General features: G+C 38.2%; 1 protein-coding gene across 4 annotated transcripts in view; it reads right to left on the reverse strand.

Moving 5' to 3' along the window:
• The window catches only part of NLN (neurolysin), a 100651-nt gene that overhangs the window by 44171 nt on the left and 40943 nt on the right, over positions 1-15537 (reverse strand). For 3 of the 4 annotated variants that reach the window (XM_046001007.1, XM_046001006.1, XM_046001008.1), the window contains exons 2-3: positions 11656-11915; positions 7391-7539 (exon numbers count right to left, since the gene is read on the reverse strand). In XM_046001007.1, the coding sequence (XP_045856963.1) occupies positions 7391-7539; positions 11656-11915 (409 nt within the window). The remainder of the gene's footprint in view (positions 1-7390; positions 7540-11655; positions 11916-15537) is intronic. The other variant, XM_046001009.1, reaches the window with a different exon arrangement.

Below are 15537 nucleotides of genomic sequence, written 5' to 3' on the forward strand. Positions count from 1 at the left end.
CAGGCACCGTCTGCCAGTCAGACTCTGAGGTCTCAGAAATCTCTGGAGGGCTCTTGTAGGAGTAAAGCACTTCTAAAATGTGCTTTTAAAGCACATTCCTGTCCCAGAGCTGATTATATGAATATTCTCCCTTATAATCTCCAGGCAAGATCAGAATTACTGCTTAAGGATTTTCTAACGGAATCAGCCAATACTTCTAGACTACTCTGCTGTAGTTGACTCTTCCTTCCTGAATAAGAATTTAATCTACTTGAGAGCTTGTTTGGAGGTTCTAGCAGGGGAGCTCAGCTACTCGTATACCCTTGACTATGGACTCTGGGAAACTGAGGGTTTCAGAGGGAAGGGGGATGGAGGGATGGGTTAGCCTGGTGATGGGTATTCAGGAGGGCAAGTATTGCATGGAGCACTGAGTTTTATACACAAGCAATGAATCATGGAGTACTACATCAAAATCTAATGATGTACTGCATGGTGACTAATGTAACATAATAAGAAAAAAAAATTTAATCCACTTGATTCAGAACCAGGTCTCAGACCTCTTTGGGTGAAGCTTCTCCTCTTTAGGGGTGGGGGAATGCCTAAAGTGCTCTTTGGTAATTTTCAAATTCATATCATCTGACAGTAAAGGCTCTTACTTTATTTAATCTCTGTGGTGACAACATTTAGTTTCTTCCTAACCTCTTCCGGCAACAGAGAGGTTTTATATAAAAGTGTGAATGTGTGAGTTACACACACACACATGTCCTTGTACACTCCTTTCACAGACAAGAAAACTGAAGTTAAATGATCGTCCTAAGATCACTCAGCTATTTATTAGTAAAAATGGGCAGAAAGAAATTCTGCAAAATTCTTTCTTTGTTCTTTTTTTTTTTTTTAAGATTTTATTTATTTGACAGAGAACACAAGTAGGCAGAGAGGCATGCAGAGAGAAAGAGAGAGGGAAGCAGGCTCCCTGCTAAGTAGAGAGCCCGATGCAGGGCTCGATCTCAGAACCTTGGGATCATGACCCGAGCTAAAGGCAGAGGCTTTAACCCACTGAGCCACCCAGGAGCCCCCTTACTTTGGTCTTTTCCCCAGTATATTATACCACTACATTATAACACCTTAGTTTGTTATCATTCTTCAAAATTTCATTATAAATAAGTAAAAATTTTCTTAATTTCTCTCCAATCCTCCCCACCTTCTATCCCATAACTGTGTCCTTTTCTTTGCCAGCCTTCACATTTCCAGTATCAAAAACAGGTAAATAAAAAATAATTTCAGTGGGACTTTCTATATTGTGTATACAAAGTAGAAATTATGATGCTGTTAAAATTGCCCTGAAAGTTAAGACAGTGTATTTCTTTGATATCATTTAGAAAAATGGATTCATAAACTGATATGCTACACAGTAGAAGATAACAACAGCACAGACTGCAGGTCCTTTTGCAAAAACTAAAGGCGTAACTGACTTAAATGAGTTATATTTGTAGTTCCTTTCTTTCCTGTTCTTTCCAATGTTATGTTTTCTGTTAGATTTCTGACTAGTGTGAAGAGGGCATTTTTAGGTAGCTGCCTGTGTTCCTGGGGTCAGGGATGGGGCACACAAAGGCCTGCTTCCTGACATACTCAACACATTCAACACACCACTACAAGAGCCCCTGCTTTGGTGTGAGCTAGAGGCCCAGTGAGGACACTGGGAGTGGGGAATCATACTGTGTGAAGACACATTTTAACTGAGACCAGTTCAGGTCCATTCAGCGTACATTCACTGGGCTCCCACCTATGCCAGGCACTGGAGAAATAAAGACGAATGCCCTTGAAGTGCTCTAAATAATATGAAGGAAAACAAACATATTAGCAGATAATGGCAGTATCAGGTAGTGAGAGAAAAGAGAGTTAAGCACTTGGGAAGCACAAGAGTGGGGTCTGGCTAATGGGGAAACTAAGGCAAGGTAGTCGATGTGTTGTATTAGGTCTCCAGGCTTCTAAAGCCTCACAATGCTACAAGTTTCAGGGCGCCTGGGTGGCTCAGTGGGTTGGGCCGCTGCCTTGGGCTCAGGTCATAATCTCAGGGTCCTGGGATCGAGCCCAGCATTGGGCTCTCTGCTCAGCAGGGAGCCTGCTTCCCTCTCTCTCTGCCTGCCTCTCTGCCTACTTGTGATCTCTGTCTGTCAAATAAATAAATAAAATAATAAAAAATCTACAAGTTTCAGTAGTACTGATTACGACCAATAACTAGGCTTAAATGTTTCAAAATCAAGAAGGAATGATGTAGGTTAAGAAAATTACAATTACTACGCTGAATTTTGGACTTAAGTTTTTTCCCTTGCCTTCGTTCCTTCCTTTCTTTTCTTCTTTATTTTTCCTCCGTGGTCTTAAGGCACTGGTGAACAGGCCTCATGACTGATAGAGGAGGAAACTATACAATGCTTAAAAGCATCTTTACTTAATCCCATAAGCTATTCTTTTACACTTTGACATTAAAACTTTAAGTCACTCATTGGCTAAGATGAACTGGCCTGAACGCCAAGGGCTCTGAAAAAAAATGTAAACAATATTACAAGAGATACCTGTATTTCTCCATTCAGCTGGCAGCACTGAGACTCTGACTTCCCTAAAGAACCCCTCTTCTGTGCTTATTAGTTAGCAGTCCACTGGAATAAAATACTATATGCCTGGATTGTTTTAACATGGAGACACTGCCCAACATGGTGTGAAAGAGGGTCAATGAAACCTCTGTTGGCTTCTCAGCCAACAGTTAAGAAACCTTTGTCGGGACTGGGAAACATGAAGACCTGTGGCCCTGACTGCTGGCTTTGGGACAGATCTGTAACTAAAGGAATGAGGAAATGCTTTTTTTAAAAAATTTTTTATTTTTAAAATTTCTTTTCAGTGTACCAGAATTCATTGTTTATGCACCACATCCAGTGCTTCATGCAATACGTGCCCTCCATAATACCCACCACCTGATTCCCCCAACTTCCCACCCCCCCGCCCCACCCCTTCAAAACCCTCAGATTGTTTTTTGGAGTCCATAGTCTCTCATGGTTCATCTACCCCTCCAATTTGAGTTGTTTTAATTTCTTAATCTTTTTTTTTCCCCTTTTGGTAGAATTAGGGCTAAATTTAACCTCTAAAATTTGCATGTAATATTTTTAATTTGTAAGTGAATAAAATCACATACATACACATTATAATGACAAATTAAATCCACCCTTTAATTTGTGGAATAGAACAGTAACAGCACTGCTACATTTACCTGTGCAAAGATAACCCTTCTCCTGACTTTTACCCTAAACATCTTTTCTAGTTTTACCACTTCTATATACATTGTTTAGTTCTGTTTCTTTTTGAGCTTGCCAAAAATGATATCTCACTGTATGTAGTGTTCTGTAACTTTTTTCTTTCATTGTTACTAAGATTCAGCCCTGCTGTTGCATGCTGCTGTAGTTTATTTACTGCTATAAAATATTACAATGTAAATATACTAAAATTTATTGGTGCATTTTCCTGCTGGTGGAAATCTTGAGTTTTTTCAGCATCTTGCTATTATAATGTTGCCATGAACATTTGTCCAATTTCACCTGTGTACAAACGCAAAAGTATTTCTAGTTAAACAGTGAGCTGGGGGACAGCAAGGATATGCTGAGTTGTGAAGAATGTGAGATTCAAATTCAAATACTAAATTTTTCTCCAAATTAGTTACTACTATAATTTTTGAATTAATTTACACCTTTACCAGCAGTGCATAAACATTCCCACTGATTCACATTCACAGATACTGGCCATTGTTAGACTTCTTTACTTTTGCCAGTCTGGTGAGTAAAAATGGTATCTTTTTTCTTTTTTTTTTAAAAAGATTTTATTTATTTATTTGACAGACAGAGATCACAAGTAGGCAGAGAGGCAGGCAGACAGAGAGGGGGAAGCAGGCTCCCTGCTGAGCAGAGAGCCCAATGTGGGGCTCGATCCCAGGACTCTAGGATCATGACCTGAGCCGAAGGCAGAGGCCCAACCCACTGAGCCACCCAGGTGCCCTAAAAATGGTATTTTATTGTGACTTTCATTTGCACTTCCTCAATTACTAATGAGGCTGAACATCTTTTCACATTAAATTGCCATTTGTGTTTCTTCTGAAATATCTTTTCAAGTCATTTGCCAATTTTCCTTTTGAGATGTTTGCCTTTTTTACTGATTATAATAGTTCTTTATCATAGGTACTAATGATACATAAAAAGCCCAAATTAGCGCACATGAGACATCATGGAGATGCCCAGACATGACAGGAAAAGATATCTGGTTGGTTTCTACATGCTTCAGCTCCAGCCACCACTGCCTTCAACCCATGCAAGACCTCATGCCAGAACTACCCAAATGATTCCTTCCTCAATTCCTGATCCACAGAAACTGTGACAGAAAATAAAATGATTGCTGCTATTTTCAGCCAGTAAATTTTGAATAGGTTATAAACATCAATAGACAACTGGAAGCCTTATTGAGCACAGATTTTGCATAAAAAACTATGAAAAGTAATTTCATATTTCAATTCAACAATCCTAAGTGAAGAAGAACATGAAAGCCGAAATAACATTTTATATTATTAATAGTAATAATTAATAATAATATGTTGTATTATTATTGTAATTATTGCCTACATTGGTGCTATCTTGAGATCTCAGTATTATTTAGAGCACCTTCATTTTAGTAGATCACGCCTGAAACTGCTGACTTCATATAAATTTAAGATTCTATTACCCAGCTTAATGAAGGCTGGGTATTACATCATGATTGCCATATTTTACTTACAACATAACAGAGAAAAAGAAACAGAATACTTAGATACATCTAACTTTGTCTTTTTAAAATTTATTTATTTGAGAGAGAAACATATAACAAGTAGTGGGGCGGGGCAGAGGGAGAGAGAGAATCTTAAGCGGGTTCCATGCCCACCATGGAGCCCGACTTGAGGCTCGATCTCACAACCCTGAAAAGACAAAATTTCATTTTATCTGAGCCAAAATCAAGAGTTGCATGCTTAAGCAATTGAGCCACCCAGGTGACCCTAACTTTGTCTTTTAGTTATGAATGGGATGAGATTTATCATTTGTTAAAATGTCTAATGCTACCAGAAAGCTCATAGATAGTTTCAGATTTTAAAACATACTGCCTAAATACTGAATAATATGTAGAATTGTTGGATCACTATACTGTATACCTGAAACTAATTTAACACTGTATATTAACTATACCAGAAAAAAATAAAATAAAATAAAATAAAATAAAATAAAATAAAATAAAATAAAAAATACCGCTTAAAGAAACACAACTATTTTTCAAGGAAAGTGTTTGAAGGTAACTAAATTCACTAAATAAGCTCCAGTACATTAAAAAAATCACAAGTTCTTTTTATTATTCTGAACTAGCCATGAGACATTGTAAGAGCTTTTAAAAATGGTAACACAACAACTGACATGTATAGTAATAATTGCTCTTTTGGAGAAAAGGAGAAGTTATGGAAACAATTCTGAAACTACTGTAAATTATCACAATACAAACCTGAAGTTAACTAGACCCAGCAAATGAACAAATATGATGAACCCTCGGTGTCTAGTTGGTATAATACACTAGTATACTACACAGGCAGAAGTTTGTTCCCAATTTAATGGGATCAGATCACAATATATACAAAATTTAAAAATGTAACAAAGAAATCTAAAGTGACAAACCTCCCATATTGTGATAATATTCATAAAAATCAGAGAAAAACATTAGCTAGGACATATAACATTAAGATGACAATACCTTGAGGCTAGAAAATCCCAAACGAAAACTTAAGAGGTCAGAACGAAAACAGAGTTGATCAAAGGAAATTAGAAATTCTGAGAAAAAGTTCTAAGTAAGTATATAATACAGAGCTAGAAAGAAAATTAGATTTTGGAAGGATGAAATAAAAAATAGGAGACTGTAGTGATGGTTGCGTGGCCAACTGTCTGCCTTCGTCTCAGGTCACAACTTCAGGGTCCTAGGATTGAGCCCCGCATCGGGCTTCCTGCCCAGCGGGAAGCCTGCTTCTCCCTCTACCTGCTGCTCCCCCTGCTTGTGCTCACACTCTCTCTTTCTGACAAATAAATAAAATCTTCTTAAAAAAATAGGAGATTGTAATTTGAATTGGAATTTGAATCACAAAGAATAATAACTGGGCTCAAAGAATAAAACAATGTAACCAATAAGGAATAGTCATAAAGTTATTATAATTTATGTTATTTTTATAGTGCTAAAGATGAACAGTTATGAACCAAGGAGACGAATATAAATTACAGGGAGAAAACTGCCTGTTTGACATAAGGGGACAAACAGCATGTACATTTTACATGTCTAAATAAAGTCTTGATTACATGATTACATATTCTTTAGTAAGTTACAAATGAAACATCTAAAATAAAACTGCTTTTTTATTTCAACTGTTGTTTAATTTGCTAAAAAGAACAAAATTTTTGAGATTTTTGCATAAAGACACATGCAAAATTAAACAAAAATGTCTAGAATTGTAAAACAATGATTGTTTTCCAAGCACACTGCTGGGTGTCATGAAAATAAAAATTCAAAGCAAAGACATAATGAAACTCGAGGAAGCAAATCAAAACTGGTAATGAAAAGATTAAAAACATTCAAGACAGACCCACCTAAATAAAACATTCATTATCCATCATTTCTGTGAGTCCTGAAAAATGTAAGGATGACAGACAGCAATGACTGGCATTAAGCATCAAATTATGTCATCTCTCATGGACAAAACCACATGATATTTGCAGATAAACAACTCACAAGTCCATGTGCTTGCAGCTGACCCGATCTAACATAAACCCTGCAACATTTTGAAACTTCTAAGAGGTTTTCACATTGAACCATTATGTTCATGATGGTTAAAAATCCTTAGATTTATAGATGCACACTTTTATATACTTGGTCTTCAGCGTTAAGTGAATATAATTGACAACTCAACATAAAACAGTGGCATAACAATATATAACACTAAAAACCCCCCAATATATAACACTACACTATGCCCATTATTATAGAAATCAGAAACAAAATCTAGTGATTTTCAAATACTTTGTTGGTCAAAGATTTTTGCTCTTTTATTGTAGATTTCGTTTTCCTTTTAAAGGGGTTGGTAACATTAGGGTGCCTCAGTGGCTCAGCCGGTTAAGCATTTGACACTTGATTTTAGCTCAGGTCATGATCTCAGAATCATGAGATCAAGCCCCAGGAAGGGCTCTGAGCTCAGCAGCGTGTCTGCTTGAGATCCTCTCTCCCGCTCTGCTCCCACCACCCCATTTGTGTGCACATGCATGCTCTGTCTCAAATAAATAAATAAATCCTTAAAGGGATTTATAATGTCATTTACCTGTAAATGCACAATTCTCAGGAATATATCTTCTCTCATGCTCATCTCAATATCAAAACGAGAAAGTCTTTTGTCTGCTTCTGTACTCGCTGCCCGTACTTCTTTGTCAGAGGAGACATGCTGGGGAAAGTCTAGCATGGTTCGTTCCACTGTCAATAGAGGAAAATACCGTAAGGACTCATCAGATCAGTTCTAAGAAAAATAACTCCTACCTAGATGAATGATCATCCCAATTTAAGTTTTTCATTTCATACTTTCTATAAAAGTTCCTAAGGCTATCAAGAAACAGCATCTAATACAGGATTGGCTATGGCAGTGGCATTATTGGGAACAATAAGGGTGTACACTGAGTACTTATCAAAGCATGTTTAGGGTATAATTTGTTAACTGGGAATGCAGAAGGATAAAGACATAGTTCTCATAGTGATGCATTTTAGAGTCTGGGATGTGGGAGTATGGAACAGTACATGAAAAGATAAAGAACAATACAGAACAGAGCAGCTTACTTGTCAATGGATGAGACAGTAACTCAACCACAGCAATACTAAGAACAGGAGCACTGCGTAATGTCTTATGGGGAAGGCTGGACCTTAGGATGGACAGGGCAAGAGAAAGATCTCAGGAGAGGATTCAAGAAGCAGAGACTACAAGTGCGGGGACTGGCAGATATAGAGGATGTTTTAGAAAAAGGCAGATGAATTTAGTGGGTAGGGGTTTGTTTAAAATACAAATTCTTAACCTTTACTACAGATTCCTTAGAGTATCTAATCAAAACCCCTCCCCCAAATGCAAACATTCATACAAGCACAAAAAGTTCCACATAGTTACAGAAGAGTCCCAGAAATCTCAGGGGACACATCCAGTAAGCAGCTCAATATTGGGGCTATTCCTGTTACATGATGGTGGTAATGTAGTTTGCTCTAATTTTCACATATTAAAATTGTTTCTTGGGTTTTTCATATATTTGTATTTTGACTTTAATTGGGCAGAAATCTGATGTCAGTGAAATAACCCATAGTACAGGAAACAAATGATTATGGTTCATAGGGATGGTTGTAGTTATCCTGTGACGGTGAATACATGTTCATTATCTTTAGTGCTTTGAAGGCACTCTAAAGAGGTAAAACTTCCACATGAGATGTATGGTAGAGAGAAGAACAAACCAAGAAATTGTCCAGTTAAATGAGCTACCTTAAATGAATGACACTTATGTCAGTCTTCTTAAAACATTGTTACAAATAAAGCTGTATAAAGTTCCTCAAATATCTGAATAAATTAATAATGTATGGTTTTAAAAATCAAGTTAATTATTCTTTTTTAAATTCATTTTTTATTAACATATAATGTATTATTGGCCCCAGGGGTACCCCAGGGGTACAGGTCTGTGAATCGCCAGGTTTACACACTTCACAGCACTCACCATAGCACATACCCTCCCCAATGTCCATAACCCAACCACCCTCTCCATACCCCCCTCCCCCCAGCAACCCTCAGTTTGTTTTATGAGATTAAGAGTCTCTTATGGTTTGTCTCCCTCCCGTTCCCATCTTGTTTCATTTATTCTTTTCCTACCCTGAAACCCCCCATGTTGCTTCTCAACTTCCTCTTATCAGAGAGATCATATGATAGTTGTCTTTCTCTGATTGACTTAGTTCGCTAAGCATAATACCCTCTAGTTCCAGCCACGTTGTCGCAAATGGCAAGATTTCATTTCTTTTGATGGCTGCATAGTATTCCATTGTATATATATACACCACATCTTCTTTATCCATTCATCTGTTGATGGACATCTAGGTTCTTTCCATAGTTTAGCTATTGTGGACATTGTTGCTATAAACATTCGGGTGCACGTGCCCCTTTGGATCACTGCATTTGTATCTTTAGGATAAATACCCAGTAGTGCTATTGCTGGGTCATAGGGTAGTTCTATTTTCAACTTTTTGAGGAACCGCCATGCTGTTTTCCAGAATGGTTGCACCAGCTTGCATTCCCACCAACAGTGTAGGAGGGTTCCCCTTTCTCTGCATCCTCGCCAGCATCTGTCATTTCCTGACTTGTTAATTTCAGCCATTCTGACTGGTGTGAGGTGGTATCTCATTGTGGTTCTGATTTGTATTTCCCTGATCCCAAGTGATGCGGAACACTTTTTCATGTGTCTTTTGGCCATCTGGATGTCTTCTTTGCAGAAATGTCTGTTCATGTCTTCTGCCCATTTCTTGATTGGATTTAAATAATTATTCTTTAAGGATTTCATGTAAAATATGTACTTTTATGTCCCTTGATTTAAAAAGGAATGGAATAGACTAAAATTTCATACACACAGCACTTGTTTGATAGAGTTAACTATATAGTTACAGTTTGTTTACTTTTTAAAATTAGCTCAAGAAGAAATTACGAAAAAAAATTGAAATTGCTCCAGAACTAAAATGACCAGAACAAAATGGAGGAGCCTAAAACTGGAAACATATTCTTAAACAAACAATAATACTAAAAACCATTTCCTTCCTTACTTTGCCACAAAGACCTGATGCAGACTTATGCTCTCACTGCCAAACTATAAACAGTACCCGACACTAGACGAATGAGGTTTTGACAGCTATTGCAAAAGGCAGATCGAACTCTGAGAACAGTACGCATACTAATAAGAGAAAGTTAGCCTTTAAAAAGCTACTCCTAGGGGTGCCTGGGTGGCTCAGTGGGTTAAGCCTCTGCCTTTGGCTCAGGTCATGATCTCAGGGTCCTGAGCTCGAGCCCTGCATCGGGCAGCGGGGAGCCTGCCTCTCCCTCTCTGCCTGCCTCTCTGCCTACTTGTTGTTTCTCTCTCTGTCAAATAAATAAATAAAATCTTTAAAAAAAAAAAAAAGCTACTCCTAAACTCAAAAATTTTTATGATTAACTCACAAAGTTAAACTTATGGGACAGCAAGAATATCAGAAAACTTAAAGTATATTTAAAAGATATATTATTGGGGAAGAAGGAGAATTTAAGATAATTTTTTAAAAGATTCTGTTTTTCCCCACTGATTTCTGTATTTGTTAAATGCATAAGTCACCAGGCTGGCACACCATTTTGGCCATACATGACAGAAGAACTGAGGCTCTGAATGAAGGACAAACCACATACAGGAAGGGAGAGACACATGAAGCTGGGAAAACTGCCGAACGGGGACCAGTTCCATCCCTCTGACTTTGACTACTGAGACCAACCAGGTCTTTTTTATTCAGGAGTTTTAACTCAAGACTTTTAGCCAGATTTAGTGGCCATTGATCAGAGTGAAGCAGGTGGTGGTAAGAGGCAGAAAATGAAACAGAAGAGGTAAGAGAGTCCCTATTATGGTGGGACATAGGGTAGGGAACTCTTGGTGTTGAGGAGCTGTTGGGGGTAAAGAGATGACTACAGCACTAGGGCCGTGCAGAAGTTTGGACAACCTTCCAAATTCCAGAATACATACAAATTTTTATGATATCCAATTCTACAGATAACCTATGTTCCTACAAATCCTGGATACACGGCCAAGGTTGCTTAGCTATGATTATACTCCAGTGTACATCTAACCCTTAGAGACAACGGACATGAATCTTCCTTTTAACTCAAAGGGCCTAATATTTATATTACAAAGATAATATATTTTAAGTGTAGGAAACAGAGAAAATAGAGAAAAGCAGAAAAGAATAAATTTTTAAAAATCAACTGAAAACCCAATATTCAAGAAATCAGCGATTACTAAAATTTGTGTATTTTCTTCTGGTTTTCTTCTCTGTGTGATTTTCTAAAAAATGTTATTAAATACTGTTCCTCAATATGATTTTAATGGCTATACAGTGTTGCAGAGGCTGAATGTATTATTACTTGGCCTTTCTATTGGTTGGCACCCAGGGCTTATTTCCAAGCTTTTGCTATGACAGAGTGCCTGTTTAAATATAAATGTATACAAATTTTTCCTGTATCTGATTATTTCCTTAGATTAAATGCCTAGATGCAGAATTGCAGGGCAAGGATATGAACTTCTTAAGAATTTCGATGCATTATGTTAAAATACTCTCTAGAAAGCAGCTGTAGTAAGAAAGTACATTTTGGAGTACCAATGCCAACATAATAAAAAATTTTAATCTTATTTAATTGAATTCTAGGTAATTAATTAATGATTATGGAAAAATCAATGTCTTGTAAAATTGGAAAATGGACTGACTGTCCAAACAGAATGCATAAAATGGTTTATGATGCCTACAAAACAAAATATCGAGGTGTTTCTGCATCCTACTCACCTATATACTTCACTTCTACATCTGCCAGTGCTTGCAAACAGTTCTCATAAGTTACTGCCTCAAGGTCAAGCATGCCAATAGCATCGTACACCTGTTTGGTCTGCACAATGAGCTCCTCGGTTCTTGTTTTAATTTGCTCTGGTGAAAGATCCCATCTTAAAACATTTCTGCCAGCCACAGTATAGGAAGACATTGCCTGAAGGGGAGACATCAGTTCTCTTCCTAAAGTCATTCTGAGTAAAATCCTGGAACAACCAACTCTAAAAAGAATCAGAAAAAGAATAAAAATTTAAGCATTTGTTGACCCAAAGTCAATATACAAATGTTTATTATCTAATCAAAATAAAAAGAACTTTATTTATCATATGATCTCCCTGATATGAGGACATGGAGATGCAACATGGGGGGTTAGAGGGACAGGAGAAGAATAAATGAAACAAGATGGGATTGGGAGGGAGAGAAACCATAAATGACTCTTAATCTCACAAAATAAACTGGGGGTTGCTGGGGGAAGGTGGGGTTGGGAGAGGGGGAGGGGTTTATGGACATTGGGGAGGGTATGTGCTATGGTGAGTGCTGTGAAGTGTGTAAACCTGGCGATTCACAGACCTGTACCCCTGGGGATAAAAATACATTATATGTTTATTAAAAAAAAAAAAATTGGAAGGGGAGGCGAACCATAAGAGACTATGGATTCTGAAAAACAACCAGAGGGTTTTGAAGGGTTAGGGGTGGGAGGTTGGGGGAACAGGTGGTGGGTAATAGGGAGGGCACGTATTGCATGGAGCACTGGGTGTTGTGCAAAAACAATGAATACTGTTAAGCTGAAAAAATAAATTTAAATACTGAAAAAAAAGAAAGAACTTTATTTATATATTTACTTGACACAGACAGAGAGATCACAAGCAGGCAGAGAGAAGGGAGGAGGAAGCAGGCTTCCCACTGAGCAGAGAGCCTGATGCCAGGCTCGATCCCAGGACCCTGAGATCATGACCTGAGCCGAAGGCAGAGGCTTTAACCCACTGAGCCACCCAGGTGCCACATATTAAATTAATTAAAATCTAAATAAATAAATAAATACTCTGACAGAGAGAGAGAGAGAGCAAGAGAGGGAACACAAGCGGGGGAGTGGAAGAGGGAGAAGCAGGCTCCCCGCCGAGCAGGGAACCTGATGCAGGGCTCGATCCCAGGACCTTGGGATCATGACCTGAGCCCAAGGCAGATGCTTAACGACTGAGCCACCCAGGCACCCCTAAAAAGAACTTTTTATTAAAATTCAGCAAATCTCTTTCAGGTGAACACAGAAGCACAAAACTCAATGCCTTTGCATTTTTTTTCCCTCCCTGAATGCAGATTTAATGGAATTAGTGCTTACCAAACACTGAATTGGCTATGTAATTAACTCACGTTGAGAAATAAAGTTAGGTGTCAATTCAATAATTTGTCCTTTATAAATTAAACCAGTAATCGTTTTTATTTAAATGTTTTTCCTGTGCTGGGTGCCTGGCTGGCTAAGTTGGTAGAGCATGTGACTCTTGATGTTGGGGTTCTAAGTGCAGGCCCCATGTTGGGTGTAGAGATTACTTACAAATATAAAATCTTTAAAAAAAAATTAAAAAGAACTAAATGTTTTAAATGTTTTTCTGTGCCAACATCTACCTACAACGTAACAGACTCAAAAAATACTTTGGAATAGAGCTTGAAGTCCGGAATTGTGATGCCACCAACTTTGGCTTTGTTCTTCAATATTCCTTTGGCTATTCGAGGTCTTTTCTGGTTCCATATAAATTTGAGGATTATTTGTTCCATTTCTTTGAAAAAAATGGATGGTATTTTGATAGGGATTGCATTAAATGTGTAGATTGCTTTAGGTAGCATAGACATTTTCACAATATTTATTCTTCCAATCCAGGAGCATGGAACATTTTTCCATTTTTTTGTGTCTTCCTCAATTTCTTTCATGAGTACTTTATAATTTTCTGTGTATAGATTCTTAGTCTCTTTGGTTAGGTTTATTCCTAGGTATCTTATAGTTTTGGGTACAATTGTGAATGGGATTGACTCCTTAATTTCTCTTTCTTCAGTCTTGTTGTTGGTGTACAGAAATGCAACTGATTTCTGTGCATTGATTTTATATCCTGACACTTTACTGAATTCCTGTACAAGTTCTAGCAGTTTTGGAGTGGAGTCTTTTGGGTTTTCCACATATAGTATCATATCATCTGCGAAGAGTGATAGTTTGACTTCTTCTTTACCAATTTGGATGCCTTTAATTTCTTTTTGTTGTCTGATTGCTGAGGCTAGGACTTCTAATACTATGTTGAATAGCTGTCATCATCAAGACAGCATGGTACTGGCACAAAAACAGACACATAGACCAGTGGAACAGAATAGAGAGCCCAGAAATCGACCCTCAACTCTATGGTCAACTAATCTTCGACAAAGCAGGAAAGAATGTCCAATGGAAAAAAGACAGCCTCTTCAATAAATGGTGCTGGGAAAATTGGACAGCCACATGCAGAAAAATGAAATTGGACCACTTCCTTACACCACACACGAAAATAGACTCCAAATGGATGAAGGACCTCAATGTGAGAAAGGAATCCATCAAAATCCTTGAGGAGAACGCAGGCAGCAACCTCTTCGACCTCAGCCGCAGCAACATCTTCCTAGGAACAACGGCAAAGGCAAGGGAAGCAAGGGCAAAAATGAACTATTGGGATTTCATCAAGATCAAAAGCTTTTGCACAGCAAAGGAAACAGTTAACAAAACCAAAAGACAGCTGACAGAATGGGAGAAGATATTTGCAAACGACATATCAGATAAAGGGCTAGTATCCAAAATCTATAAGGAACTTAGCAAACTCAACATCCAAAGAACAAACAATCCAATCAAGAAATGGGCAGAGGACATGAACAGACATTTCTGCAAAGAAGACATCCAGATGGCCAACAGACACATGAAAAAGTGCTCCACGTCACTCGGCATCAGGGAAATACAAATCAAAACCACAATGAGATATCACCTCACACCAGTCAGAATGGCTAAAATTAACAAGTCAGGAAATGACAGATGCTGGAGAGGATGTGGAGAAAGGGGAACCCTCCTCCACTGTTGGTGGGAATGCAAGCTGGTCCAACCACTCTGGAAAACAGCATGGAGGTTCCTCAAAATGTTGAAAATAGAACTACCCTATGACCCAGCAATTGCACTACTGGGTATTTACCCTAAAGATACAAACATAGTGATCCGAAGGGGCACGTGTACCCGAATGTTTATAGCAGCAATGTCTACAATAGCCAGACTATGGAAAGAACCTAGATGTCCATCAACAGATGAATGGATCAAGAAGATGTGGTATATATACACAATGGAATACTATGCAGCCATCAAAAGAAATGAAATCTTGCCATTTGCGACGACGTGGATGGAACTAGAGCGTATCATGCTTAGTGAAATAAGTCAATCGGAGAAAGACAACTATCATATGATCTCCCTGATATGAGGACATGGAGAAGCAACATGGGGGGGGGAGGGGGATAGGAGAAGAATAAATGAAACAAGATGGGATTGGGAGGGAGACAAACCATAAATGACTCTTAATCTCACAAAACAAACTGGGGGTTGCTGGGGGGAGGTGGGATTGGGAGAGGGGGAGCGGGCTATGGACATTGGGGAGGGGAGGCGAACCATAAGAGACTATGGACTCTGAAAAACAACCTGAGGGTTTTGAAGGGTCAGGGGTGGGAGGTTGGGGGAACAGGTGGTGGGTGATGGGGAGGGCACGTTTTGCATGGAGCACTGGGTGTTGTGCAAAAAGAATGAATACTGTTACGCTGAAAAAATTAATAAAAGGGGGAAAAAAAAAAAAATACTTTGGG

The sequence above is a fragment of the Meles meles genome, chromosome 3 (assembly GCF_922984935.1).
Source record: "Meles meles chromosome 3, mMelMel3.1 paternal haplotype, whole genome shotgun sequence".
Classification (NCBI taxonomy): Eukaryota; Metazoa; Chordata; class Mammalia; order Carnivora; family Mustelidae; genus Meles; species Meles meles.